Raw genomic sequence first — 25,713 nt, forward strand, 5'->3', positions numbered from 1 at the left:
CTCAACAGTCACTTTTTAATTGCTGCTGCAGAGTCAATATGCTTTGACACTGCCTACAGTACATAATAAAATAGAGAGAGAGAGAGAGACATTACTGATGTCACTGGATGACAAAGAAAGTGAATAAACTCTGTTGTTCCTCATCTTAACATACATATAATTCACGTATATATAATTGGACCTCACCCTTCAGGTTCATTGTTGAGATGGTCACAGAAGCCCTGGATACTCTCCCAGTCCGTCTCCTTGTTGCGAGGATTGGTGGCTTTGTCTGCGGTGGATGAAAGCATATTTTAAATCATGGCTTGTCCAAATCAATATTTGAATGTCTCCACGAACTAAGGCTTCGTATTTGCGTAAAAATGTTGGAAAAAATGAGTCAAGTCGTGACTCCTCCCCAATGTTGTGTCCATTGACACATCTACACTGACAGGCTAATGTTGCTGTAGGCTAGATAGCTAGCAAGCCTGGTTAGCAACCGAGTCTGGTCTGTACTAGTCTAAAAAGACGGACTCTGGTGTATTACTATCCAATTGCAATTCAAGAACAGATCAAATAAACGTTGTTCATGGTTGCCAATGCGTTATTAATCGTAATAATTCACGGGTGGTGTCTGTTATTGTTCCTAAGCAGCGCGACTGAACTGTCACTGTGTCCATGAATTGCACTTAAAGGCTTTTTAGCCAGCTAGCCTTCACATCATCAGTGAAGTGCTAGCACTCCTCCGACAAGCTCATCTTAGCCAGCCTACGTCGCGTCTTACACCTATCCCTTTTAAATCAACCTCGATCATATAGTGTGTCTTTAAAGATGTTAAAGCACCGTATGACTCACTGATGCGAGATTCCAAGCTCTCCTCATCTGGAGGCGACGCCATCTTTCGGGGATTCCAGAGTGGCAACTATCGCGTTGTTTTTTTTCGTGTGTGTGTTTTTTTTTTTTTTTTTTTTTTGTACCTTTGCAACGTTGCTGGCGTCATCCACCCATCTTTGGTGGTCCCTCTGCTTGATGGAGAAACTTGAGGTGCGTTCACTGATGATCTTCATCATCATCATCATCATCATCTTCAGTTATTATGCACCAAGTGAACTTATTTTCCTCAGATTGTTTAATGAAGAGCTAGTATTTGTGACAGTTTTGAACTAGTGCCATCATTTACCCCCTGGTATCCAAGACCACAGCCCTTTTAGGATATAGGTTCTCTGCGTATACCCTCTGTGGTCCTACATCTTATCCTCTCATCCAGACCCTTGGGTCCCATATAAGTCAATATTTTCAAATATTTTATGTCACATTGCATTCCAGTCAACATCAAAAGGCCGACTAGTTCGACTAGACTATGAACAAAGCTTTTATCCGCAGTTGGCCTGTCAGACACTGTAGGCCTATTTGACGATCTGCTATTCCGGTCTAGGAGAAGAGAATAACATATTCCATAAATTGTGGTTCTTTATGTTAGTTTATATCAGACAGTACAGAGGGCCTTCTGTTTCCTACTGTAATTTATAAGCGTTGCCAAAATCGGTATTAGTCCCTCTATCGGACATAGGGAGAAACGTTTACATTTCAGTTCACACGGCAGGCAGCCAAGGGCAGGCTTGGCAGGGGTGGCTGCTGCCTTGATTACAATAATTTTTTCCTAACACATTCATCATTGTCATACTGTTATGGTAAGACAGCAATCGCAAAGGATACAGTATCCATAGCTACTGCGCCTTGGCAATAAGAAGAGCACACGAGGGGCCGGTGGAACGGCAGATGGGACAGCGCTCACCGCTCCGCAGAACAAGCGACGAAATTGCCCATTTCAAGTTTTGGAAGAATGCTGCAAGCAACATAAGGATTTGTTAACCATTCACGGAGTTCAGACACAGACACGTCGGCATGGTTTGCACGCTGTCGACCTGACACGTTTTTGGAGATAACATGGATTGCTAACTAGATAGCCTCAGCTAACTAATCATGCTAGTAGCGCTAGCAAGCTAACTGCACCATTTGAAGGGTACATCGCGACTTCCAGCTAAATTTGGACCCTAGCTAATCCAGATAGCTACTGACGATATTGTAACGGTTGGGAACTCTGATTCATCTCTTGATGCTGTCTTTTAATATGGTGATTATTTACTGTGCGTGTTGGACAACTTTCTTATCAAAACTTTAATCACAGCTCCTGGCGAGTCGTGGATATGTGTCAGTGACATAGCAAAGTTACTTGGACTTGCTACCCCTCAACCAGTCAATGGAATGAGTAATTTCGGGTGTTGGCTACATTGTATGAAAGCGGCATTCTCAGAACAGGAGGACTACTTTTGTTCATAAAAGGGTTCTTTCTCATCCCTCTACACGTGGGAGGACACTGCCACTGAAAGGAATAAAATCTGAATTTTCCAATCATGATGGGGTCGTTGAAAGCTCTTCAAGAATGGTGTCGGATACAGTGCGAGAATTACAACGATGTAGAGATAAAGAACATGTCAACGTCTTTTCGCGATGGCCTGGCGTTTTGTGCCATAATCCACCGATATAGACCGGATTTGATGTAAGTAAATATTGTCAAAATAACTTTTAAAAAAGCTTACTCCACTTTTCCCGCGGTCCTGACATTGCTTTTGGTCACCCACCCTGAAAAAGATGGGAAGCCAGCACACGAGAGAGTGGACAGTTGACAGTTTTATGGTAACGTCATGTTTTAGTTTGAAATGCATTCATCGTAATTGGTTACAAGATCACGGGCCTGAACACTACTGCCAATGCAGAGTAACATGATTTGCAAACAGCAGGCGCTAGACTTCGACACAGTAATGAATGGTTGTTAATCCAATCAAGAAGGCACCTGGGCACACTGCGTTCTTGTTCGTCGTGGGAAGTGAGGTGTGATCTATCCTAGATCAGAGCCTAGATTACTCCATGGGTGCCAAACTAGGGCTCCCAGACAGGGGGGGGGGGGGTAAAAAGATAAGGATTAAGGAGCTTGGGGACCAATTTGGTATTTTTCTCAGAACTTAATCGAGTGGAGAACTTTAAACTCAAAACCATGTCACAACACGCGACTAAATATAGGGAGGGTGTGTTACCGTTTTACTACCAGTGTTTATGTGCGAATTCAGATAAGATCAAGACAACTTGACCAATTACACTGTCCTGTTCACAGTCATCACACAGCAGATAGAGGAACTATTATACAACAACATTTTGGCTTGACTGGTAATCACAGCCATTATTACAGTTGCAAGCATTAGAAGATGGGGGGGGGGGAAACCAAGTGCTCTGCATCTAATGTGGTTTGACGGGCCTGGCCATGTCTGTAACAACACACCCCTTTTCCTGTGCCCATTGCATTCCCTCGCTCTCTCTCTCTCTCACACACATACACACGTTGCAGATACTAACAAGGGCAAAGTCGAGAGGCCGCCAACTTATTGCATCAACATAATTGAGATGATGGACTGCATTGAGGCAGAAGATCATACATACACACATGCACATGCATGCATACATACACACACACATACATACATGCACATGCATACATACATGCATGCATACATAGCCCACCATGGCTTGGTTGAGATGTGGGAGAGGATATGACATCACACTGAACCACAGACAGTTCTTCAGATGTACACCACAAACCTTGTGTGCTACCTGTCTCACCGCTGCAAATGCGCGTGTGTCCTTCAGCAAGCGTCTTAACCTGGGTCTGCATGCATGCATGACCACGCGTTGCACCCACACTGCACCTGCAGAGTGTGTGTGAGAGAGAGGAAGAGACGAGTTCGAGTACAGCCGTCCCGTTCACCGGCGTGTGTGTGTGTGTGTGTGTGTGTGTGTGTGTGTGTGTGTGTGTGTGTGTGTGTGTGTGTGTCACGACCTAGAAGCCTAGCACTCAAGGCAGTACAGTGTACAGTAGAGAGTGAAAGTTAGGGGGGAGGGAGGGGGGGGGGTGATCTGATCTGTATCCACGGTGATCACATACAAACTCCACCTACACAGCACCTGTAGCAGCGAGAGAAGGAGTCACAGAGGTACATTGGAGAGGGAGTGTCACTGAGAGGGCAAATGCTAAGGACCCGGCTATGCCTCTCAGCCCTTTGGCCTGTCAGCGTGATCCAGGCCGGCCCAGCGTCGCTGCAGCGGCCCCTTCGTCCTCATCCTGATCCAGACAGACAGTCCGTCAGGCTAATCTGCCATCGAAGGCCTCCGCCTGTCACGGTGGATTTGGCTCTTTAACGCTACGCCCGGCAATCAGTGCCACAGCACTGACTGTACAGCACTGACTGTACAGCACTGACTGTTCAGCACTGACTGTACAGCACTGACTGTACAGCACTGCAACATAACTCCACTCCACGTTATTGCCACAGACCTCAACTGAAACTCTGAAACACACACACACACACACACACACATACAGAGCGAGATGAGCACAGGCCCTATCGGAAACCGATCAATGTCATTCACAATCGGGGCCTCAGGTCCCTCTGACTGGAGTGGCTGACCACGGTAGGATGGGTAATAAGCGTGGTCATCAGTCATCAGTACCGCATCATTCGATTGTTTCAGATTGTATTGTCAGTACAGTTGTAACTTTATTAGGCCAGACTAACAGTTACATGCGACAGCGTGTTGGAAGGGAGACCGTTGATGAGAACAAGACTGCATCGGTTCTACTTCTAGCAGTTGTCTTGGATATTGGAAACATGTCCCTACTTTATCTGTGATGTCCTTTTTTTTCTTTTGTCAATTCAGTGCTGTGAATGTTTCCATTTCATTTGTCGGTCTCTCTCCCGACTACACATGATACATGTGACCTGTATTGTCTCTTTCTTTCCCTTTTCTGCGTCTCAGTTCCCTTTTCCACGTGCGGCGTCTTTTACCTCACGATCTCAAGTTAAAGTTCATGTTATCCCAGACTTCTCATCTCTCCCCCTTCTGGCCTATTCAAAATGTCCTCCTGTCTTTCTCCCTTTTATTTTGTGGTCCTCCGTGGCTCAGTTGGTAGAGCATGGCGTTAACAACGCTTAGGTTGTGGGTTAGTTTCCTGCTGGGACCATATATACTGAAACATGTATGCACTCACTGCAATGTAAGTCACTTCGGATAAAAGCATCTGTTTACTGTAATTTCTTACAGACTTAGTTTACTCATAAAGAGTATTATTCTGCCATTGGGCTAACCTTCTGTTTAAGTACACAGCTAACACATCAACATCACCAAAACCACAGTGTATTTACAACTGGCCTACATTCTGTGTGTTGTACTGCTAGCCACCAGACCAGGGAGCCTAAGAAGTCTTCTGGCAGGGCCACCAGTCCCCACACAGGGCCTAGTCATGTGAATGGTAGACACTAGACACACACACCGCTGGTGTTGGTGTTGAGTCCCTTTGCCAAATATAAACACGGGGGGGTGACGGCCGGCAAGTCACATCGGATTAGGTTCCTACTCCCTCATCCATGTCACGGTCTCTTGTCTCATCTGCTGGTGGCAGTTCAGTCAGCTGTTCAGGAGCTGGAGCACAAGGGGCTCCGACGTGAGTGAGGCCAGGCCGGCGGTTGCACAACTTTTGAGCCACGGCTTCAGGGTTTTAGCCTTGTCAGCGTTAGTGTTGGTGCCTTAGCGCCCAGCGGGCCCTACGGGGAGGAGGAGTGGGCCCCCATATAGGCTGTAGCGTGAGCGTTTTACATAGCTGCCATGGCGGCTAAGCTAAGTGCATTTCCGGGCATGGGTGTCAGATTAGGGAGAACAGAACTCACTTTGTGCGTCTAGGGAAGTTTCTTTCCTCCGGAGAACCCCGACGTGGATCAGAACCCAAGGCTGTGGTGTTTTTTTTTTTCCCCCTCGCCAGTAAGTCAGCAGCGTGCTTTCATCCAAGAACAGCTTACACATTTTCCAGTTTTACTGCAGGATGTTTACTGGTGGGACGCCTGGTCGTTGGTTCCTCGCTCCAGGGCCGTCAACCCAGCTACCTAGTAATTATCAGCTCTTTGCTGCTCTGTTTTTGGCCAGTTTTCTGTCCTTTCATCCCAGTGGTTTCATCCATAAACGGGTGCTGATGTACGCCTCAGGCCCCGTTGTTTTCAGTGTTTTGGGTCAGGGGTTGCTGTTGTTTGTAGCTAAACACTCACTGTTTGGCCCTCTATCTGGCTTCTGATGGCTGTGTGAGATATGTAAGCACTCAACACAAGGGGTGCTGCTCTCATAGAAACTCATTTTAGGAAGGGCAAGTCTAACCCTGGATCATATGTCTCAAGAAGACAAAATTAGGCCTCCCACCACCTGACAATGTCATTACTTATCATTACTTGGTTAGATCCACGCCCCTTTTACCTCTCATAAACCAAAACAGACTGCGTATGATCTCTCACTAGTTGACTGCTGCCATATGGTGTTGAATGTATTTGTGTTGATTTTAAATGTTCTCCTTTTACTTTCTGTCATTTCAGAGACTTCGACTCCCTCTCCAAAGAGAATGTCTATGAAAACAACCGTCTGGTGAGTCTGATGAACCAGTACTTCAGAAATACTTTCTGTAGATGTTAACAAGTCAGTGACTTCATGTTGCTAGATACTGTAATTAGGTGTGACAAGTCGCTGTGGTTTCGCCTCCTCTGTGCTGCGTATCGGTTACGTAATGTTAAAATATAGCCCTATCCCCAGGGGCTGTACCGACAGTATTAGAATGTGTATTTTAGGAATATTATTATTGAGCTGAATGACAATAGTCTCAGTCACGTGGGTATGACAGCAGTATCATCCGTTAGTCAGCTAAGCCTAGGGTGTGGGTGTGTGTGGGGGTGGGTGTGTGTGTGTGGGGGTGGGTGTGTGTGTGGGTGGGTGGGTGGGTGGGGGTGTGGGTGTGTGTGTGTGTGTGGGTGGGTGGGTGGGTGGGGGTGTGGGTGTGTGTGTGTGGATAGAGAGAGAGGAGGGGGGGTGTTTGTGTTTATTGGTTCCTGCTGGAGCCTGACATGGGATGAGGGAGGGAGGGAGAGAGAGAGGGAGGGAGGGAGAGAGAGAGAGAGGGAGGGGGGGAGGGAGAAAGGGAGGGAGAGAGAGAGGGAGGGGGGGAGGGAGAAAGGGAGGGAGAGAGAGAGGGAGGGAGTGAGCGAGAGCAAGTGAGGACAGGAAAGACAAAACAGAAAAAGGCCCAAGGACAAGATATAGTGAAGAGGATATTATTTACTATTATTGAGAATATATTTCTGGCTTTGTATTTGTCTTTGGAAAAACGAAAAGACAGCACAAAAAAACACTAGATTTTCATCAAGTTGGCCTCTGAGTATTCGTCTTTTTTTTGTGGCATGAAAAAAAATGACGTTGCGTTGATATATTGTACAGAGGCTCAAATCAACTTTCCAACCGAGGGCAGTTTTGGCAGCTCTGTGCTACTATTTGCATTTCTTTCAAATCATCTAAGAGCTTTCGGGGCTAAAGCAGCTGGTGGTCGGAATGAACGCTCTCTGCAGGTTGGCTGCCGTTCAGATTTCCCTGAACAGTGAGAGCATTTCACTGTACCGCATAAGCCAGAGCTAATCCTGGAGCAAGACACGCAGCATGCTAAAGCTAGGTTATTAAGTTCCCATCATGACCCGTATATTTCAATTCCCAGAGTTTTTTTTTTATTTTCATTTCTTACCGACTTAGTTTACTCATGATAATCCTGAATAGGTCTATTCATAGAGTATTATGTGAATATATGGCTATTGTTTTGTTTCAGCCATTGGGCTAGCCTTCTGTTTAGGTATTCTGCAAGCTGTCTTTGTTTTGGCTGAAACCTCAAATCATTTGCTTATTCTAACTGAAATGCCTGTTTTGTTACCTTTTAAAATGTAGGTCTGCCGATTCTGTATTCAAAACAATATTTTACAACAATGTTTTACCCAAGTCATTGTGGCAAGCGGAAATGCATCCACTTGATAACATAAACAGACCATAGTATTTACAGTATGGGGAAAAGACCTCCCACATAAACATATCACTGTTGAGCTGCTGCCAAGATGATCGTATCCTCAGGCCTAGGTACTATTAAGGCCCTCATATCCACACAGGAATGTTTCATTACGCAGACGGGGGAGTCGCCAACCTTACTCATAGCATAATGACAAGCTTAGCATTTCATCATGAGCAAATAACACTGATGTTATGTAGGCAGGGCTACCATGTATCAACACAGACACACACACACACACAAAACAACAAAGCAATTTATCTGTTTCTATATTTACTTAGCATCCTCTCTCCCCGTCTCCATCTCTCTCCCTCCCTCCCTTTTTTTTCTCTCTCTCTCTCTCTCTCTCCCTCCCTCCCCCAGGCGTTTGAGGTGGCTGAGGCGGAGCTGGGGATTCCTGCTCTGTTAGACCCTGAGGACATGGTGTCCATGAAAGTGCCTGACCGGCTCAGCATTATCACCTACGTCTCCCAGTACTACAACTTCTTCACCAACAAGTCCCAAGGTGGGCACCATACTGTACAACTGGGGCTTGTTCCCTCAAACTGGGGCTTGTTCCCTCAAACTGGGGCTTGTTCCCTCAAACTGGGGCTTGTTCCCTCAAACTGGGGCTTGTTCCCTCAGCCACTCAAGAGCATAAGTCCATATACCTCACCAAGTGAATTCAAACGGTTCAATAACTAGATAAAATATGTATGTGTTATTGAGTAATACGTTTTCAAGTTTTAATTGAATTCGGTTTTAATTGTATTGCGAGTCAATCAATAACTGCTCACTCCAAAGGCCCTCTGGGCTTTGTGTAGCGTGTCAGTGGAAAGGCAAATGTGTACAGTAGCCAATGCTCACTTTGATCTCATATTTCCTGATACTAAATATTTCCGCCTGCCTCTCTCCTCTCCAGTGCCCGGCATGAAGAGAGCCAGTGGTGCAGGCCACAGTGAGCCAGCCCAGAAGAGGCATGTGGCGGAGGACAAGGTGGTTGAGCCCGAGGTATGGGTGCTGCTATCAGGAATCATAGAATGAAGGACATTCAGGAAATAACAGCATACAAGCTGTATTACATTCACAAGGTCCTTCTAAGCTTTGTAATATCAATGGCTGTGTTAAAAGGAGACTACGTTTAATTTGTACTGCATGATACTGATTAACTATATGTTTTTATATAAGGGAAAGCTTGTGTGTTCACGGTCATGAGATGGCTCCAGGAAGGAACCTCTTGAGGGTTTGACGAAATCCATGGATTTATGTGTGTTATATTAGTCCAGTAGTAGCAGTTACCGCTCAACAGTACAACTCTGTGTTGATGAAGAGGGTAGTCACAGTGTGGTGATTTGAAGTCTGCTACAGTACTTTAAAGTCTGTGTAATTTTTGTGTGTAAAATGTGGATTTAACCTTTATTTATCCAGGTTAGTCTCAATGAGAAACAATCTATTTTAAAGAGGAAGAGAATGCATCATGGGTAGATTAAATATGGATAGTCATTTGATTGTCAGATTGATGTCGATCGAGGTATAATTGATGCTGCAAAGTGTTTGGAATGTTCACTGTAGAATTGGACCAGACCATCCTTCTATCTATCTCTTTTCTGTTAAATACCCCTATAGTTATTTTGTTTTGTTTCGAGGCTTTGGTTATGGGAGTAATGTTATTGCATGAGCTGTGGGGGCTAATTGGGAATCTGTTTACTTGACCTTTGCTTCGCAAAAACCACCACAATGCTACCTTAAACATGACATCACCATGGCCCTGGCTTTGCCCTGACATGTTCTTGTCATATAGCCTGACATTGTCAAGGAATCTGGGCTGAGTTAACCTGGGTTGTTGTTCCTTGATAACCCTGGTCAGTGTGTAATGACAGTGTTGAGTCATTTGTTATAAAGGTGTTATGTCATGTTTATGACAGGACTATGGTGGGTTTATGTCGCATGGCTCATGTTAAACATTCCTCTTGGGGGAGGCATAGTGGTCTGGGTTAGAGTAAGTCTATAAAGACAGCCTTTGTACCCTGTCTCTCCCTTCTTCCGCATGCCCTTCTACGACTTCTCCCCCTCCATCCCCCCATATCGGCCTCCCTCCCCCCCTCTCTTTAGACGGAAATCCACTCCTCTCCCTCTTCCTCCTCTTCTTCCTCCTCCTCGCCTCTGATCTCCCCACCTCTCTCTGGTCCTGAACCTAGACAGTAGGATGGGGGGGAGGGGGGGCTAGGGGGTCAAAGCAAAGCAGTTAGGTCAGTCATTTTTTAAAAAAAGCTTTCACCTCTTGTACATACATTCTAACACTTTTATGTATTTATACTCTCACATTGTGTGCCAAGTTTGACAACTCGTTGCTAACCTCCTTACTCACCCAAAACGCCTGCTAGAATTTCCTATTTATGACTAATACTAGTTTTTGAATTTACTAACGCATTTATTTATTTTTTCCTCTCTTGATACATATCTTTAAATTAAAAAAAAAAAAACTCTCAATCAAGTCATGTTTTCACTGAATAGAAAAGCAATGCAATGAAAACGACACAAGACAATGACTCGTTGGTGATGGCGTAAAAAGCCTGGTTAGACTAGATAAGCAGAATGAATCCAGCATCCTCAATCCTGACTCCATGTTTGATCTCCCCCACCTCCCTCCTCCCCCCCCCATCCCTCCCACCCTATCCTCTCCATCTCCCCCCTCCCCCCTCCCCCGCTACCCTCCATCCTGGCCACCCGCGCTAGCTGAACACACCTGGGCAGACAGGTAGAGACGGGGCGTTAGCGGCGTTGGCCAAGCGCTACACCCTCAGCAGCACCTGCGCCGCCTGTCAGAAGCACGTCCACCTGGTGCAGAGGTTCCTGGTCGACGGCAAGCTCTACCACCGCAACTGCTTCAGGTAATTGTCTCCATCTTGCTTTGTGTGGACCCCAGGAAGACGGTTTACTGTAGGGGTGGTTTACTGTATGTGGCAGCTAATGGGTGGAATCCTAATAATGAATCTGTCTGGATAGTCTCCCATGTCAGACAATAGTGGATGGAGACCAGATTACCCTCTGGGCCGTATGGCGGTTGATTACTGTTATTCACACATTCTAATCCAGTCATAGGTAATCCATTGTTTTGGTCTACTTTCCGCTGCCTTACATTATTCCACTGACTGTCTCTCTCTCTCTCTCTCTCTCAGGTGTCGGGAGTGTAGCAGCACACTGCTGCCCGGCTCCTACAAACTAGGGAACGAGACCGGATCCCTGGTCTGCTCCCACCACTTCGCCAGGTCCGCCTTAGCCAATCAGAATGGCCGACCAGACCTCAGTAAGAGACCGGAGATCGGCAAGAAACCGACGGGGATTCAGTCTGTTCGGATTGGTCGATCCACTCCACCTCAAACTCCACCCTCTGTGAGGGCGCAGGAAAAGACTCCGCCCCAGGAGGGCGTCGTCGTCGTCGATGATCACTCCACACCCGCCAATGACTCTACCACGCCCACTCCTGTCTCGACCAGTCAAACAGACTCTTTGGAGAAGGAGAAAGAATGGGCCACCCCACCCGTCGTTGTCGGTGATCACTCCACACCCGCCAATGACTCTACCACGCCCACTCCTGTCTCGACCAGTCAAACAGACTCTTTGGAGAAGGAGAAAGAATGGGCCACCCCACCCGTCGTTGTCGGTGATCACTCCACACCCGCCAATGACTCTACCACGCCCACTCCTGTCTCGACCAGTCAAACAGACTCTTTGGAGAAGGAGAAAGAATGGGCCACCCCACCCGTCGTTGTCGGTGATCACTCCACACCCGCCAATGACTCTACCACGCCCACTCCTGTCTCGACCAGTCAAACAGACTCTTTGGAGAAGGAGAAAGAGCGTGAGGACAGCAGAGATACAGAGGTTGAAGAGAAAGAGGGGGAGAAACTGGAGGTTGAACCTCCACCCTCCACTCCCCCGAACCCTTTCGACGAGAGCGATGAAGAGGAGGAGAAAGAGGAAGAGACTCCAAAACCAGCCAAAGACACAGCCAATGGCGGCCTCCCTTCCACACCTGTCAGTCATCTAGTAGAGGACAGGAAACCAGTGCCGGCCCCTCGCCGTGTGGTTGATCCCTCCCCTCCACCTCGTCCCGCCCCCAGGGTCCGCCCACCCCGTGTGACGGACAGCCTCGCAATCAATGGTGAGTGTTAGATACATGATTGTCAGCTGAGTTAATGGTTGATGTACTTTTTGCAGATACTTAGCATCTTTTTTTTACTAAAATTGTTGTAGCAAGTTTTTTTTTTAAATTGTTATTGATGTCCTATAACAACAGCCCAGAGTTTGTCCTGGTCAAGTGACATGATTGCCAGGAAAAACCCCTGGCCCTTATTTCCACTCGCAACCTCACCTTTTCTATGACCTCTGACCCCAGGCGATCCAGGTGATCACAGGAGATCCATCCCTGCTCCCAGACCTCGGGATAGATCCCACTCTCCTGGAAGGTACGTTGGCAGAGCATGGCGCTAACAACGCTTAGGTTGTGGGTTCGATTCCCGCTGGGACCATATATACTGAAATGTGTGCACTCACTGCAATGTAAGTGGCTTTGGATAAAAGCGTCAGCTAAGTGGCTCGTATAGATACGCTCATCTCTAACAGTCATCCCACTTATCTACTCCTGTTGACACACCATCACTCACTCCCTGTCTGGTGAACGGGCCGCCCCACCCGTCTGTGTTGTTGCTCTCTGTCCAGCGGAGTATCTGTGGGTTATTTTGTCTCTCTCTGTGTGTGTGTGTGTGTGTGTGTGTGTGTGTGTGTGTGTGTGTGTGTGTGTGTGTGTGTGTGTGTGTGTGTGTGTGTGTGTGTGTGTGTGTGTGTGTGTGTGTGTGTGTGTGTGTGTGTGTGTGTGTGTGTGTGTGTGTGTGTGTGTGTGTGTGTGTGTGTGTGTGTGTGTGTGTGTGTGCGTGTGTTTCCAAGCACTCATCAGTCTCTTGTGTTATTTACATCCCTCCTCCCCCCTCTCCATCTGTCTGCCCTCTCACCTCCCCTCAGCTCCAGTCTCTCCAGCAACACCCCCAAACCCAAAGACCCGCCCTGGCTGGCCCTTGTCCAGTCAGACCCCAAGAAGAAGCCAGCCCCTCCCCCTCCCCCTGGAACAGCCACACCCCCACACAAGGGCTCTCTGTCCTCTCTCAAAGGGGCGGGGACCAGACCAGCCACCCCCCCTCCGCCCGCCAACCCCTTCGACGACGACGACGATGAGGTGGAGGAAGAGGGGGAGGGGCCAGCGGGAGGCGAGGCTCCGCCCACCGCGGCTGCGGTCCATCCGTGGTACAGCATCACACAGGCAGCCGAGGCTGCAGGTCCAGACACGCCCCCTAGTGGGGGCAGCTCCTCCCACTCTGCGAGCCCCAGAGGTGGCAGGAATAAGACGAAGCGGCCCGCACCCCGAGCCCCCCAGCCCCCCAACTCTCACTCAGGTCAGTGGTCCTCCGAGGTCCATGTTTGTGTACAGCAGTGGACTGGCTGGACCAAAGGCTCTCTGGTTTGACTTGTAGTGTATACAAGTTATTCTGTGGAGAAATATAACATTTTTTCATCGCAGTCAATGAGCATGAGCTGTGAATCATATCCTACTGTTCTGTTTGTTTTGGTGTTCTGTATTTTATTTTTCATCATTCCGTTCGATTTGTGTTTGTGTGGATGTTCACGATATATCTATTTTTTGTCTCTCGTCTCTCCATTCTCTGCCCGTTCAACTTCTCTTCCGTTTCCTCGTTTCAACTTCTGCCCCCTTTTTTTTTGTTTTGTTTGCTGATTGCGGCTTTAATCCCTCTGTCCTTCAGCCTATCCTCACTCTCAGCCCTCCTCTTCCTCTCCCTCTTCCTCTCCCTCTCCAGCGGTTAGCACCGAGAGCCTATCCTCTGCTTCAGACCACAGCTCCTCCCACCCTCCCCTGGGGGGCGGGGTCAGCGGCGTGCAGGACCACCCCTTCACCAAGAGCGTCTCCGAGCCCTCCATCTGTGGGCCCAGTGACTCCACCCCTTCCTCCTCCTCAGCCGAACGCCTGCCCCGCCTCTCCCCTAGCCCCTCTCCCCCTCCCCCGCCAGCCAATACCAGCTCGGCCCCGGCCACGCCACAGACCATTCGGAGTACCAGACCTCCTCCTCCGAGACCCCCAACGACGCCCAGCCCCCTGGCGGCGGCAGCAGGGGCTCATGCCCCCTCAACTCCCCCCTCGCACGGCAAGGTAAGGGATCCTCTCAGCCAACTTCGTTTTTTGGGCCAGGATTTTTTCCTAATTATGTAACCTGGCCAGGAAAAACTCCCTTAGTTATAAAAAATGCCTACTCACTGTAAATGAGGTGACATTATTGCTAACAATACGTTGTATACATGTATACATATTATACATTCTATTTATGAACATATCACTTTTTCTCCTGTTAGCGGACCTGCAAGGAGAACCCATTCAACAGAAAAGCCTCACCCTCCGCTGTCTCCCCAAAGACCAGACCACCAAGGGGTCCCCGACCTGCCCGGCCCCCCGCCCCCGGTCACGGCTTCCCCCTCATCAAACGCAAGGTGAGACTTTAGTGAACCACATTGTCAGCCGGTTTGTTCAGTGTTAATGAAGTTCGCGAATCCAATGAGTCATGCAGCCAGTGACTCAGCAGCAGACTGTCTGGTACATCTTTATGGGAATTATCAGTCTGGTCGAAGGGTGACAGACGGTACATTTATACTAATGGTAATACTGTAACGAATACTAATGTTGTTAAATGAAGAGGAGTGAGTTTTTCCTGAAAGCTTTGTAACTACACTTTGCCCACTCCTCCCCCCCCCCCGAGACCAGCAACGTTGTACATTCAACACATTTTGTTCCGCACAGAAGATTGACCTGGAAACATACATTTTACAATCGTTAGACTGATGTGACTGCCAATGGCCCCCTGGCCCTAGCATAGATTACTTTTTCTTATGATGACTGATCCATAGACGATTCACTCACTTAATGTATTACAACAAATGCATTTGTTGTAAATCACTTTGGATAAAGGCGTCTGCTGAAGGCCATAAATGTAAATGTCAATGGGTGCTTCCGTAGCACAGAAGAATCCCCAGAAGGCCTTCAGAGACTGAACCATATTTTCCATACTCCAGCAATTTACAGTCAGGCTATATAGACTAATGGCATTAGGCCAAGATAACATGAAAAGTCATTATTCATGTGAAATGGCCTAAGTTCTGGCCTAGTTAGCGCCTAGCGCTTAGCAGTGATCTCCTAGCAGTGACACCACTATTGCTAAATGCCATAAATGTAACTGTAAATGTAAAATGTGTTACCTGTCGCTTTACATTACTTAGAGTGACCTGTGAAATTTGAGTTTATTTACAGAATAAAAAATAAAATGTTTGCGGCTGGGTTGTCGGGATGGGGGGGGTAGCCTAAATGACACAAACTGTGTTGTATAAGCGTGTCTCTCTGGCCTCCAGGTGCAGTCAGACGTGTATATCCCGGTGGAGGACATCCACGTGGAGATGGGAGAGCTGGAGAAGCAGCTGGATGAGCTGGAGCAGAGAGGAGTGGAGCTGGAGAAGAAGCTCAGGGACAGCCCAAACGGTGAGACGGCAGACTAGAGCTCTTCACTCACACAACTAAAGAGGTTTATGTACCCACCCAGCACTCACACATCTGATTGGGCTGACCAAGGTCTTGATGATAAGTTGATTAGCTGGATCAGCGTGGTGTGGAAGTGCTGCTCTGGAACTAAAATCTACACACACTGCAACTCTGGTATATAAACCATTCTAGACTAATACTATACTGTTCACTGTAATATTGTTTATGTTCTCATGGTGTGTGTGTGTGTGTGTTGTTGTAGATGAGGAGGAGGAGCACCTGCTGGTTGACTGGTTCACTCTCATCCATGAGAAACAATTGCTAGTGCGCCGGGAGGCTCATCTGGTCTACACGTACGTACCTGTGTGTGTGTGTGTGCAAGTGAAAAGATAAGAGGTTTAAGTGGTGTGTGTTTATGTGTGTGTGTGTGTGTGTGTGCGCGCGTGCACAAGTGAAAAGATAAGAGGTTTAAATGGTGTGTTTATGTGTGTGTGTGTGTGTGTGTGTGTGTGTGTGTGTGTGTGTGTGTGTGTGTGTATTTTTCCTCTGCCTACAGAGCGAAGCAGCAGAACCTGGAGGAGAGACAAGCAGATGTGGAGTATGAGCTGAGGTGTCTTCTGAACAAGCCAGGTGTGTACAGTCGATGACATGATTTTAGATCACAGACACAGATACAGAGGTCCTCTTTGTCCTACTGGGGTGCCTGTATGACTGTCAGCTGTGACTGTGTTGCTGTGACTCATCTCCTCCATCCCGTTGGCCCTGCAGAGAAGGACTGGAGTGAGGAGGACAAGGGCCGGGAGCAGGAGCTGATGGCCGAGCTGGTCACCATCATAGAACAGCGGAACCAAATCATCAACAACATGGATCAGGACAGGCAGAGGTAATCGATAACCTGTCTAGGTGCATTCTGAGTGGAGTGGTCCAGACAGTAGTAATGGATTAGTGATGTGCTGTAGTCGTAGAGGTTGGTGGCTGTGGGTGATCTAACTCTGCTTCTCCTAATAGGGAAGAGGAAGAAGATAAACTGTTGGCGGCCATGCTGAAGAAAAAAGGTAAGAGGAGAGCAAAGAGCACTCTCACATTCACACACACACACACACACACACTCACATGCACGCACGCACACGCACTCTCTCACACACACTTTCGCACTCTCATACACACTCACTCACACTCACACCTACACACCCACACACACCTCCTCTCCCTTATTTCTCCTCATGTCTTCCCTCCATCTTCACTCCCTCCGCCCCAGACTTCCAGAAGGAACCGGAGAGCGAGCACAAGAAGAAAGGAGGGAAGTTCAAGCCCATGAAGGTGCTGAAGAGGCTGAGCCACAAGAACGAGGGAGGCAAGGAGAAGAGCCCCCGCAAGGAGAAGAGCTGAGCGACGGATGAAAGGAGGGAGCGGAGGATGGACAGAGGGACGGGAGAAAGAGGGATAGGCCATCCTGTACAGCACAAGGACATGTCAGACATATGGAGCTGCTACACTGGAACGAGTGAGGAAACGACGGAAGGAAAAAGAAGAAGAAAACTCGATGGAGGAAAGAACTGAACCCCAGGCTTCCAACACAGCTATATCAAAGACTTTGAAGCCGATAAAACCTGCTGCAATTTACTCCCCCGCTCTATCCAAAAACACAGCTACTCCAATGTGATGTACTGTATGTAATATAAGTTGCCTTCATATGGAGAAGTTGACACCACAGAGAGGATAACAACTCCATGGAAAATCTCCGTGTTGTATGTTGCACATTCTGACCCCTAGATTGTCTGTAGAACCCTGGCTAAGAGTAATGTTATCTGGTTTGATCCTGTGGTACTGTACTTATGAAAATGTATATTTTCCATAATATTGTGAATCCTTTTAAGGGGAAAAAAGTTGAGTATTTGATCGTCATCGTCACGGAGTGACAGACAGGTAAGGAGGATATGACAGACAGGTGAGGGAGATATGACAGACAGGTGAGGGAGATATGAGAGCCCAAATACTAACAGTGAATAGAAGCGACAATGTTTTATTTTCGTTATAGTAATCATGTTTTCCCAAATCATTGACTCATGTATCAAATCAGACAATGTTTAGGTTTGTATAATGGTCAGATAGACTTAAGGAATCCCTCGGTGGCATAATGTATTTAGAACTAGAAAATAATTTGAAGCGCTGTGTCTGGCTTTCTTAGGCTTATGATGACATCACTTCACTGATTTTAGCATTAGAGATGAAAGTTCTGACCAGATGTACGCAAATGTTAGTGACTGATTTTTGAACATTAGGAGCTGCAGATGCAATAAGGATAAAAACCATAGATGTATTTTAACATTAGTACTGAACCAGATAACAGTTTAACTGTTAGGGTGAGCCGGCAACATATGCAATCTTTTTAATTTATATTTTACAATGCCTTGATATGTTTTACTCTGTAACCGTTACTCTGTCGGATGTTATTGAGTTTGCCTTAAAGGTTAGGATTGACCGTTTCAGTCAATACTAAGAGCTCCATATGTTCGTACGAGTGCCATTATTTAATTGTGTTTGTTGATGTTTCTGTCGTTACATTATAAATTAATCTGTTACAGTCTGTCTTTGTTTCTTCACATCACCCACTTTGTCTTTTACAGTCTCTGTCTTTGTGGACTTGTCCTCCATTTTAAATGGCTGTTTGTCTGTGTGTGTTGTCATTGTGTCTCTCCCCGTCTTGGTGCCTGTCTTCCACTGTGAGTCCAACCAAGGACTTCTGTAGCGCCATAGCAACGTAAAACACTGTCCTTACAACAACAACAACAACAACAGGTTTGCATAGAAACATGGGAGACTGAAAAATAAAACAAATTAATGCAACTAATCCGTGTTTAATGTCCTATGATCTTTCACAGTTTGATAAAGAGTACAGAGAGTTTATGTTTGTTTATGTTTGTGTTTTAGTTTATCATAATGCATGATTATCATAATGCAGAAGCGGATTATGGAATCCATGTTTGACTCTTGGAGCTCTGTGCAGTGTAGGTAGACGCTGGAGGGGAGGATTAGCATATTAGCAGCCGTCAGTTGACAGAGTGGGAGTTGATAACAGGCTTTTCTTCCTCATTTTCTTGCTGTCAGTCAGCTGTGGGCGCCTGCCTCCTGCATCTTGGGCTCTGTCGTTTTCTCTGATGTCATCAGAGTCCTCAGCTCCGCACAGCGGGCCTTGTCAATCACCTCCAGCTCACGGACTTTCTGGAAGCAAATAGAGGAGATTCAGGAAGGTGTGTGTGTGTGTGTGTGTGTGTGTGTGTGTGTGTGTGAGAGAGAGAGAGAGAGAGAGAGAGAAATCTGGCTTCTACCTGTGATATTTCTGTGTTGATGAGGTTGAAGTACTGCTTCCCCTTCCCCAGTGAGCTCATCTCCTCCAGAAACTGCTTCCTCTCCTCAATCTCACCCAGCACTAGGAAAAGAAACTGAAAATCAACCCCCTGAAGACTCTCAGAGATGGTTACATTACCATGTTGTGGCAGGAAGATATAGAGTAGGAGTAAATTGCCACAGTGGGAAACAACATGTTCACTCCACAGAGGGGCTCATTGTAGTGCATGGAATGGACAACATTTGACAACATTCCTCATTTCATTCCATGCATTACAACGAGCCCATCCTCCGATTTCTACCTCCACCAGCCTCCCCAGTCTCCACACATCTCTTGGGGTCAACCTCACCCTCCTGGAACCTGTCCCTCTCCCCCTCCCCCTCTGGGCCCAGGGCCAGTGGAGTGTTCCGGGGGCGGCTGGGTTTGGGCTCCTCCTGCCCCGTGGCCAGAATGTTCTGGAGCCTCCTTTTCTCCTTCTCCAGGTCTCCTAGAGGAGAGGTAACGAAAGAGGGGAAACTAGGTTGAAATTAAAGGAGGAGATAGAAACTTGTGCACATCAGGTGGCTTTGAGCAGGTGCTGGATATCAAAGAAAAGCCCCATCGGGAAATGAGTTGAAGTGTTGTTATAAATAAACACACTTGGGAGCATACAAGTATATCAAGGTGTGGAGTCTTTCCTTTTAGCTGGGGAGATTAAAAGAGGCCATGCAGTTATAAGGTAATGTACTTCATACAAGGAGAGAGAGTATTATGATAAAGTTGGTACAAGTTGTCTCTGACCTGCTATCAGGGAACTAGACTAGATAGCGTAATCAGAGGGCGGATATCTCAGGAATTTCAAACATCTCACTTCAAAGGCGGTAAGAGCACATACGTGTCACGCTTGGGCGGAACAATTCTCTCGTGTAGTTGTCCCCTGAACTACACTTTTCAGCGCTGCGCCTCTGGGACTTGGTTGAACCGCGGACAGAGGCAGATTTGATGGTTTGGGGTTTGGGCTGCTGGGGTGGGGCTGATGACGTGGGGTTACAGGTCAACGGCAAAGCAGCTCCCTCTGTCGGACAGGTAGAAAACATAAACAACATTATGACTATCGTTTCATCTATTCTCCATTAAAAATATGTGTATATGAACCTCAGACACTGTAAGTGTCGATGTTGAAGACTAACATTAACTATTTTCTTTTTTTTCCAGACACTGTACTCACTTTTAAGTTTGTCATTAATTTGTCTTTGCTGGAAGTTGGTGAGTCTTGACTCTTGCATCATCACTGTTAACAGAGCACAAGTAGCCTTTTGTATCGGCTTACGGTAAGTAAGTACTCGAATTGATGATTTAAGACGACAAACACAAGAACACAAACTCACATTTCAGCATCTCCTGAGTGTCCTTGCTGTACTGTGGTCCTCTTGGACAGTTCCACAGCCCTCGACCAGTTTGCCCACGGGAGGACGTCTCCATCTGCAACAAAGAGAAAAGGTCTTGATGCTCCTAAATGAGACAGATATGCATGGTTGTCTCCATAGAGGCGCGCCATATCAAAACGTCTTAGATAAGAATACAATCTTGCCTGTTTGTTAGGTCAGTTAATTTAATGTAATAAAAAACTGTTGCCAACATTCAAAGTATCAGCAAGACTTAACTTACCATGAATATTTGCTTTCCTCGAGTTTAATTGAGTGTTTCTTCCGGCAATTGCCGGCTGCTATGGCAACCAAAGAGGGCGATTAAACAACTCTGTCCACTAGATGGAGGCATAGCCACATGGAGAATAGAGACGTTTTAATATAATAAGCTATGGAAAAATATAATATAGTCTATATATAAATTAACTTGGTCCAGTATCCTATTCACTACAAAAAAAACAATATCATCTTATATTTTGTGAAATATTTATTTGATCTATTTGTGTCACATCTTGGTTCAGACACAATACATTTGTTTGCATGATATAGGGTTGAACTGTCCATAGAAATATACAATAAATAGGCCTACATTAACTTCCCTGTGCTACCTCTATCACCCTCCTCCCCCTTCCCTAGCTGCACTCATATTCAATGGGTCCCTTTGTCTCTCTCTGTAACATGCAGCCCCAGCCAATTAAATGCAGGGAATTAGTAGTCAATTTTAGCCTGTCACACACACAGACAGAAACTAAAGCGCTTAGGGAAGGGGTTTGTGTTGTAAGATGGTGTTGTTGTTATTGTTTTTGCACCTGTGCATGCTACTCTGTTTTGTTGTAGGTGTTAATTCAGAGGCTAATTCTCTCATTCATCTGATGCTTGTGTGATGGTCAAATAAGACCATTTCCATTCTACTGAATTCCCTCAAAAGATCAAGGAATCAAAATGGAATTCAGCTTTTATAAATAACTCGATTTAATAGATGACAACATCAATAATATTTCAACATTGCTGTTTTCTGAAGCAAAATAGTCAGCAAATGTACAGCAAACACATTTTACAAAACTGAAGAAAGAAAAAAAAAAAGAAGAAAAAATGTGATACTGTATTATTTAAATAAAAACTACAGGGTAAAAAGGGGTCAGTATAAAATGATTCAGTACACATCACGAAACAGGCGGCGCGTTGCAATACTCATTCACATTGCTGAGGAGGAACAGGAGGGACATCTATACACAAAACAGAATCGTTGTAAGAACTTTTGGACATGTGGTTAAAAACTTGGCAATGACATAAAGCATATGCAAAGCTGGTGAAGATATATTGCAAAGGCTTTTTTTTTCTCAGTGATTTGACAAAAATACGTGATTATCATTCATAAACAAACAGGAGAATAATCAATATCCAATAGATATCAATTATAAAAGCTCCAGTGACACATCAAAAGGCTTAATTTGTGTCATTCTCAAAACAAAATGGATTACCATCAAGATAATTTGAGCATGTCAGTTATGAATATTGTTGGCACGTGAACATTGACTTGAGGTAATGTGATGTTTCCAGTACTGAAAGATATGTACGCAAGCTGAGATATTTCCTAGAATTTCTCTTTCCCTCTTTTTTTGTTTTTCCTTTTCCCCCGTTTAACTGTGGCTTAGCAACAACAACACGGAAGGCAGCATGACATAACAAGTAGAGTTCAAAGTATCCGTATCGGCCACAAGAACAGACCGTACTTCGGGAAAAAAAAAACGTTATACTTGAAAATATTTGTTGTCAATAGCAGTGGTGCACATATATCAGTGTAATATCAACCCGGGACATGTCAAATGTAAAGTCATAAAGTTAACACAAAAATGACAACGACATAAAAAGATCACTAGTCATATAAAAATAACACTAGTCTACTAATGGCGTCACAAACATTTCCTTTAGTTTGGTTAATAGAATCTGATTATTTCAGTCTTAACGTTACGTAAAAAAAACAAAAAAACAAAACACTTCTGATAAGCAAATGTCACTTGTTTATTGTCGAGCCACTGCCAACCCTAGTATGGACCTAAGAACCTATAGACTAGTTTGGTCCCATTGTAGAGCTCACTAATACCATGCCAATATGGCATCCTTTCACACTTAAACAGCACACATTTGTTAGGCTTTATTCTGATTGGCTATTGACCATTGGTTTTTATCTGTTCTTGGCCCGGATAATAGAAATTATATACAGTAAAAAAAAGAAAAGGAAAAACTCCATAAGGCCACTATGAATGCGTCTTTCATTACATTGGCTAATTATATGGGTATCAATATCCCAAACTTCCAATATGTCATCAATAAGGTATACCTCTCACAGACCTGCACGTACACACACAGACACAGAGACACACACACACACACACACACACACACACACACACAATCCCATCTCTCGTTCTCTCAGGGTCGTGATAGGGTGGTATAGACCGGCTGGTCCCAGTGCGTAGGGCTGTGAGACGGGGCCACACTGGAGGGGTCTCCTATGGTAGTATACAGGGGCCTCTGGGTGGGGCCCATGTAGGAGAAGGCTGAATACAGCCCAGGGGCCTGGCTGGAGTGGGCGTAGTAGGCCCCAGAAGCCTGGTGGTCAGCATACTCTGCAAACTGGGCCCTGGAGGCCAGGCTTGGGAAGGCTGAGCCGTAGTGGGGCAGGCTGAGGGGGGTGTAGGTGACGTGGGTGCCTGATGAGGTCTCGGCGTAGTGGCTCCCGGCCCCAGACTCGCTCTTGATCTGGGCCTTGGAGGGGTCGGAGGAGGAGGCGGAGGGGGAGTGGGAGTGGGAGTGGGAGGCCTGTTGCTGCTGCTGCTGCTTGGAGAGCCAGGCGGCCGAGTGACCGCTGGCGGCGGCGAGGGCGTAGGCGTAGGATGACGCGGATGACCCTGCCGAGGCGCCGCCCTGGCCCACCCCGGGGTGCCCGTTAGGCGGAAGGTACTGGTCAAACTCGTTGACGTCGAAGGGCTCGATGTTGGACATCACGTCGTGGCTGATCTCGCCGATGTCCATGGTGCCAAAGTCGATATGGGGTTTCCCTCCGGCTGTTGAAGGGCCGGACCCGCCCTCTGCGCCTACCCCCAGGCCTCCTCTGGACCCCCCTGACCCTCCTCCACCCTCCCTCTTCCCTTCCCCCAACTTCCCAGACTGGAGATCTGTCTTTGGGGTGGTGGGGGGTGTGGGGGGGCTGTGACCCTGGCCTAGAGGGAAATGGAAAAAAACAGTCAGCAATAGAAGTGAAACATACACATTAAAGATGTGAGATAGACGTGTCTTCTTATTTTTCTCAACTAAAGGGACTGGATTATACAGAGTGACCTAGTAGTTAGTGTAAATGCACTCCAACAAACAAAGTTAGTTCAAATTCAAAGTGACATTGACCCCGAGGTGAAGGTCTATACTCTCACCTGCAGGATGATGATGATGGTGGTGGTGAAGATCAGCCAGGGGTGACCCTGCCCCTCCGTTGTGCCCGCCGCTGTGCTCCAGGTGCAGGGTCTTGTAGTGGGGCTGGGCATTGCTGCCCCCCTCGCCCTCCCCGTTGATGTCCGCCTCAGTGGAAGTCCCCAGTTTGCCGTTCTTACGTCGCCGGGGCTGGTACTTATACTCAGGGTGGTCTTTCTTGTGCTGTTTCCTCAGCCTTTCCGCCTCCTCTATAAAAGGTCTCTTGTCACCGTCGTTCAGGAGCCTGGAGGGAGAAATAAGAAATGTTTACATGGAGCCTTTCATTTTAGCAACGTCGGAACAGTGTTTTTCCAAACGCCGTTATTGAAAATGTGTTCTCATATGATGGAGGTGCGTCTAGGCATGCGTCACGCGCTCATGACGAACAGACAAACAAAAAACATTATGGCAAGACGCAGATTATTTATTTCAGGAGTATTTAGTGGGAAATGGCTCCCTCAAACCCACCTCCACAGCTTGCCGAGGGTTTTGCTGAGCTCCGCGTTGTGCAGGTGAGGGTACTGGTCGGCCAGTTTTCGGCGCGCGGCCTGCGCCCACACCATGAAGGCGTTCATGGGCCTCTTCACGTGCGGCTTGCTCTTGCTCCCGTTGTTTATGCGCACGGGCATGGGCACGAGCGTCCAGTCGTATCCGTCGAGCACCTGACTGACCGCCTCGCGAATGCCGATGGGGAAACGATCGGGTTCCACCTCCTCAGTCTTCGGTACTATCCCACCCTCCTCTTCGCCGCCCTCCTCGCCACAAAGCCCTGTCAGTTGCTGCGACCGCATGTTCAGCGGCGAGTCTCTACCACCCGTGGCCCCGGAATGCGCTGGTGACAGCGACTGACCATCATCCGAGCCCCCAGGGCTCAGCTCCGCCTCGGACAGGCTGTGCTCCTCTCCCGACATTTTATTTGAGTATGTTATCAACACAAAGGTATCCAGAAAAATAAAAGTTGTAAAAGCTTTCGTTGTTCAGCGAATGGACTTATAACTGACGATGCGTTCCAAACTTGCTGTTCGTCTTTTACATGCAATTCTTCCCATTAGTAAATGAACAGAGTAAGCCCATACTCGAGTCCTGCTTTAAATTCTTTCAAAATTATTCCCTCTGTGCGTTTGTTTCACCTTCTCTTCTTCCACGTGTATCTTCTTCTATCCTTCTAATCGTTTTTCCACATCTGAAATTAGAATAAAGATAATTAGACAATATAAACATTGTTACATTGAGTCAAACAGCCAGACCCTTATTTCAGTGATAAAAAAAGTTCTAATTATAAGCAGGCCCATTTTTTTTTTCCAAAAATGTAAAAGAGACACTATTCTCATGTCTCTACAGTATAGGCCTAATTTGATCTAATTTGTAGGCTACATTCCATGAGAAACTGCGACTGTATTTTTGCTAAAAATGGTAGGCCCTAGAAATGACTTAAGGCTCCGTGATGAAAGAGAGGCATTCATGTTTTCTTGTTTATAAATGTACAAGAAATTGAACGAAAGATAATATCTAATTTGCCCATGGTAATTGATATATTATTATAAGTGGTGGGCCACATTATCTAACCACTCTTGCTGTTTTATATTATGCTATCATAAACATACATTTTCGCTACACCCATTTGTAGTTATTCAAAACAATATTGGTCACAAAGCTTCCACAGAGGACTGAACATTCGAACTATTTAATTACGTAATTCAAGAATATTCAAGAATATTCAATGTATTGTTTTTAACGACCATCAGACTATTGTAAAGAAAACGGCTTATGATAAAACTCAGTCAGCATCAACTTGGGAATTAACGGAGTTCAGCCTGAGTAAGATTTGGGTATTTTTCAGCAATCTCCCAAAAAAAAAAAGCGTCAAAGTCAGTTTTATGTCCATATGTGGAAAATAAAAAAGTTTCATAGCTTACCAAAGCACAGTTTAGTGGGTCGCCCGTAGAACACGGTAGTTCGTGCGTTCCCC

The 25,713-nt window shown here is 46.4% G+C and overlaps 4 protein-coding genes across 5 annotated transcripts in view; 1 reads left to right on the forward strand and 3 right to left on the reverse strand.

Annotated features, from left to right (window-relative positions):
• The window catches only part of gga1 (golgi-associated, gamma adaptin ear containing, ARF binding protein 1), a 9,057-nt gene extending 8,170 nt beyond the window's left edge, over window positions 1–887 (reverse strand). Inside the window, exons 1-2 of the mRNA XM_083693972.1 lie at window positions 835–887; window positions 187–271 (exon numbers count right to left, since the gene is read on the reverse strand). Of these exons, the coding sequence (XP_083550098.1) occupies window positions 187–271; window positions 835–877 (128 nt within the window). The 5' untranslated portion in view covers window positions 878–887. The remainder of the gene's footprint in view (window positions 1–186; window positions 272–834) is intronic.
• A 704-nt stretch (window positions 888–1,591) lies between these two features.
• On the forward strand, window positions 1,592–17,037 carry micall1a (MICAL-like 1a). Of its 2 annotated transcripts, none has more exons than XM_083693870.1 (16): window positions 1,592–2,539; window positions 6,447–6,495; window positions 8,312–8,453; window positions 8,850–8,938; window positions 10,664–10,818; window positions 11,107–12,092; window positions 12,327–12,396; window positions 12,950–13,377; window positions 13,744–14,147; window positions 14,348–14,482; window positions 15,395–15,521; window positions 15,784–15,874; window positions 16,078–16,151; window positions 16,290–16,404; window positions 16,530–16,576; window positions 16,780–17,037. In XM_083693870.1, exons 1-16 carry the CDS (start codon window positions 2,394–2,396, stop codon window positions 16,908–16,910), a joined length of 3,189 nt encoding a protein of 1,062 aa, XP_083549996.1. In that variant the 5' UTR covers window positions 1,592–2,393; the 3' UTR covers window positions 16,911–17,037. The 2 variants fall into 2 exon arrangements, with proteins under 2 accessions (XP_083549996.1, XP_083549997.1); XM_083693871.1 differs by having other exon boundaries at window positions 13,798–14,147.
• A 1,482-nt stretch (window positions 17,038–18,519) lies between these two features.
• Window positions 18,520–20,331, reverse strand: cUnh22orf23 (chromosome Un C22orf23 homolog; the record flags this gene model as incomplete). The annotated part of the gene is made up of 6 exons (XM_083693451.1): window positions 18,520–18,743; window positions 18,851–18,951; window positions 19,220–19,357; window positions 19,745–19,924; window positions 20,078–20,140; window positions 20,238–20,331. 6 exons carry the CDS (start codon window positions 20,329–20,331, stop codon window positions 18,630–18,632), a joined length of 690 nt encoding a protein of 229 aa, XP_083549577.1. The 3' UTR covers window positions 18,520–18,629.
• A 2,378-nt stretch (window positions 20,332–22,709) lies between these two features.
• LOC310821935 (transcription factor SOX-10-like) lies at window positions 22,710–24,655 on the reverse strand (the record flags this gene model as incomplete). The annotated part of the gene is made up of 3 exons (XM_083694215.1): window positions 22,710–23,500; window positions 23,708–23,988; window positions 24,213–24,655. 3 exons carry the CDS (start codon window positions 24,653–24,655, stop codon window positions 22,710–22,712), a joined length of 1,515 nt encoding a protein of 504 aa, XP_083550341.1.
• Window positions 24,656–25,713: the final 1,058 nt, after the last annotated feature.

Source organism: Argentina silus (assembly GCF_951799395.1).
Source record: "Argentina silus genome assembly, chromosome: 22".
Lineage (NCBI taxonomy): Eukaryota > Metazoa > Chordata > Actinopteri > Argentiniformes > Argentinidae > Argentina > Argentina silus.